The 2431-nt window shown below is 36.6% G+C and overlaps 1 protein-coding gene across 2 annotated transcripts in view; it reads left to right on the forward strand.

The window, feature by feature from the left end:
• LOC106467238 (apoptosis-stimulating of p53 protein 1-like) overlaps positions 1 to 2431 on the forward strand; it is a 70955-nt gene that overhangs the window by 65921 nt on the left and 2603 nt on the right. For both annotated transcript variants that reach the window (XM_022395373.1, XM_022395374.1), the window contains exon 10: positions 1299 to 1498. In XM_022395373.1, the coding sequence (XP_022251081.1) occupies positions 1299 to 1498 (200 nt within the window). The remainder of the gene's footprint in view (positions 1 to 1298; positions 1499 to 2431) is intronic.

The raw sequence follows: 2431 nt of genomic DNA on the forward strand, positions 1-2431 counted from the left end.
AATCGATATTTTTACTTTCATGATAAATTTTATGCATTTGGTTGTAGGCTAGGTTAACCCACATTACGTCTTTACTTTAGGCTTATTATACCAACACTCACTACACTTATAAGGTTTCACGGCACACACACACACCCTCACGATCCCCTTTCACCACGTTACAAAAATTGTAATGGGGAGATAGTAATCGACCTATTATATCTGGATAAATGCATTTCGGCTCCTCCTATTTCGAGAAATTAAGCGTGACGTGACACATTGGTTTTTATATAGGTTAGATATAAAGCACAAATGTCTATGTGTCTGTCTGCTTGCCCATTATCTAACTACTACTAGGTCGCTGGGCCAATCTTAACCAAACTTTGTGGGATGATAGTTCGGATCAGGGGGCATGTTTATAGAGGTGCAAAACCCCATTCACCCCCATTATTTCTGTTACTAAATATTCATTATATTTAATATAAGTTAACGTTAACTACATTCATAAATGGCACCACTACCTTACACCAAAAAAAAACTCAAATTTTCTATAACACAACATACACACAGTGTGGGGGAAGGGCACACAAACTTTTTATATATCTCAAAGAGTGCAGTAGCATTCTCTGTAGAGGAATGCAATGAAAAAAATGGCCGCCACTATTGCAATAATACGTAAACGCAGCTAAAGTTTTTACTCCAACAGCCACCATAAGGCTGATATGAAGACTCGTTTCTTGAGTTGTACCCAATTCCTACTTTGACCCTTGTCCTTTCAACTTCGGCTCGTAAAACACTTCTGCGGGAAACGATGTGGAAGGACATTATGAGCTGGGTGTTGAAAGCAGGAAGCAGAAGCATCCCTACCGCCAATATTTGTCAGCTATCTCATCCTACAAAGTCACCCTGACCATCATACAGTATATACCATGTTTTAAATATCTACATATTGAGTTTTTAAAGCTTCTACAAAATCTTTGGTGAGGTAATAATGAATACTGTAATAATACGTTATCAATATATAGTGTGAAAGTTAGGAGTTTTGTTATTTATAATAGCATCCACCCCCCCACATTTTTTAAAGTTCATAACACGGACAAAGAACGAGCTACCTCAGCTTGTGGACTATAAGTTTTTGGAATATAGAAGAATGGTTATTATTTTTGATAATTATTTCGGTTTCCTTTTAAGTATTTGATTTTTATTTTAGTATTATTTAAAACATTATCACGTATTGTAAAAAAGTGTGTTGGATGACTAATATTAAAAATGTTAACAGAAACATACAAATTTAAATTAATAATATGATGTATTTACAGGTGTTCAAGAAAAACTTGGCATCTTGAATGGTGGCGCTGTATACGCTGTGTATGATTACGAAGCTCAAAACCAGGATGAATTGTCTTTTAAAGATGGCGACATGCTCATCGTGTTAAGGAAAGGGGATGAACAAGAGAGAGAATGGTGGTGGGCTCGACTTAAAGATAGAGAAGGTTATATACCTAGAAATCTCCTTGGTGTAAGTGAAATTTCAGTATATGGGTAGATCTATTTTATGAAGTAATTCAAATGGTGATTATGATATTGATAATCATATGATACAACATGGCCTAATGGTTAAGGCGCTATGTGGATCGCGAGTTCGAATCCCGTTACCGAACATGATCGTCCTTATAATGTGACGGGTCATTCCCACTTTTCGTTGGTAAAGAATAACCCAAGAGTTGGCAATGGTTGATGCCTTCTCTATCTATCACTTCTCCATTAGGGAAGGTTAGTGCAGATAGCCCTCAATAAACAAACAAATTTTACAAGAATAATACTTAAAATACAGTGTAAAGTCGTGAATTTTTCTCCTCACCGTTAAAACTGTACTATTTTTAGGGTTATTTTTCTATAAAAACCCTTAAAGTAAGATGGGTAAAATCGCCAGGTGATGATTTTAACCTCTTTTTTTTTTTCACAGTTGATGGGCGAATGAAAGAGTTAATTAGCGGTCAAGCAGTTATAATAGCAGTTAATAATACATTATATGGCTATTGTAAGATGTTTTGGTTGATTTCAGATAAGCAGTCTATCATCACAATTAATTAGTCTAATATAACAGTAAAAACTTGATTGAAATTACAGAATTATAAATTTATAATTAAATATGTTGAATTATTTGGTAGTTGAAATTACCAAGTAGTAAACGTATTGGAATTAAAAGAACAGTGTGTGTCAATCAGTGCGTGCTCGCTCACCTGGAAGGGCACGGCATGGCCAAGTGGTTAGGGCACTCGACTCGCAATCTGCGGGTCGTGGGTTCGAATCCCCGTCACACCAAACATGCTCGCCCTTTCAGCCGTGGGGGCGTTATAATGTGACGGTCAATCCCACTATTCGTTGGTAAAAGAGTAGCCCAAGAGTTGGCGGTGGTTGGTGATGACTAGCTGCCTTCCCTCTAGTTTTA

The sequence above is a fragment of the Limulus polyphemus genome, unplaced genomic scaffold (genome assembly GCF_000517525.1).
Source record: "Limulus polyphemus unplaced genomic scaffold, Limulus_polyphemus-2.1.2 Scaffold2539, whole genome shotgun sequence".
Taxonomy (NCBI): Eukaryota; Metazoa; Arthropoda; class Merostomata; order Xiphosura; family Limulidae; genus Limulus; species Limulus polyphemus.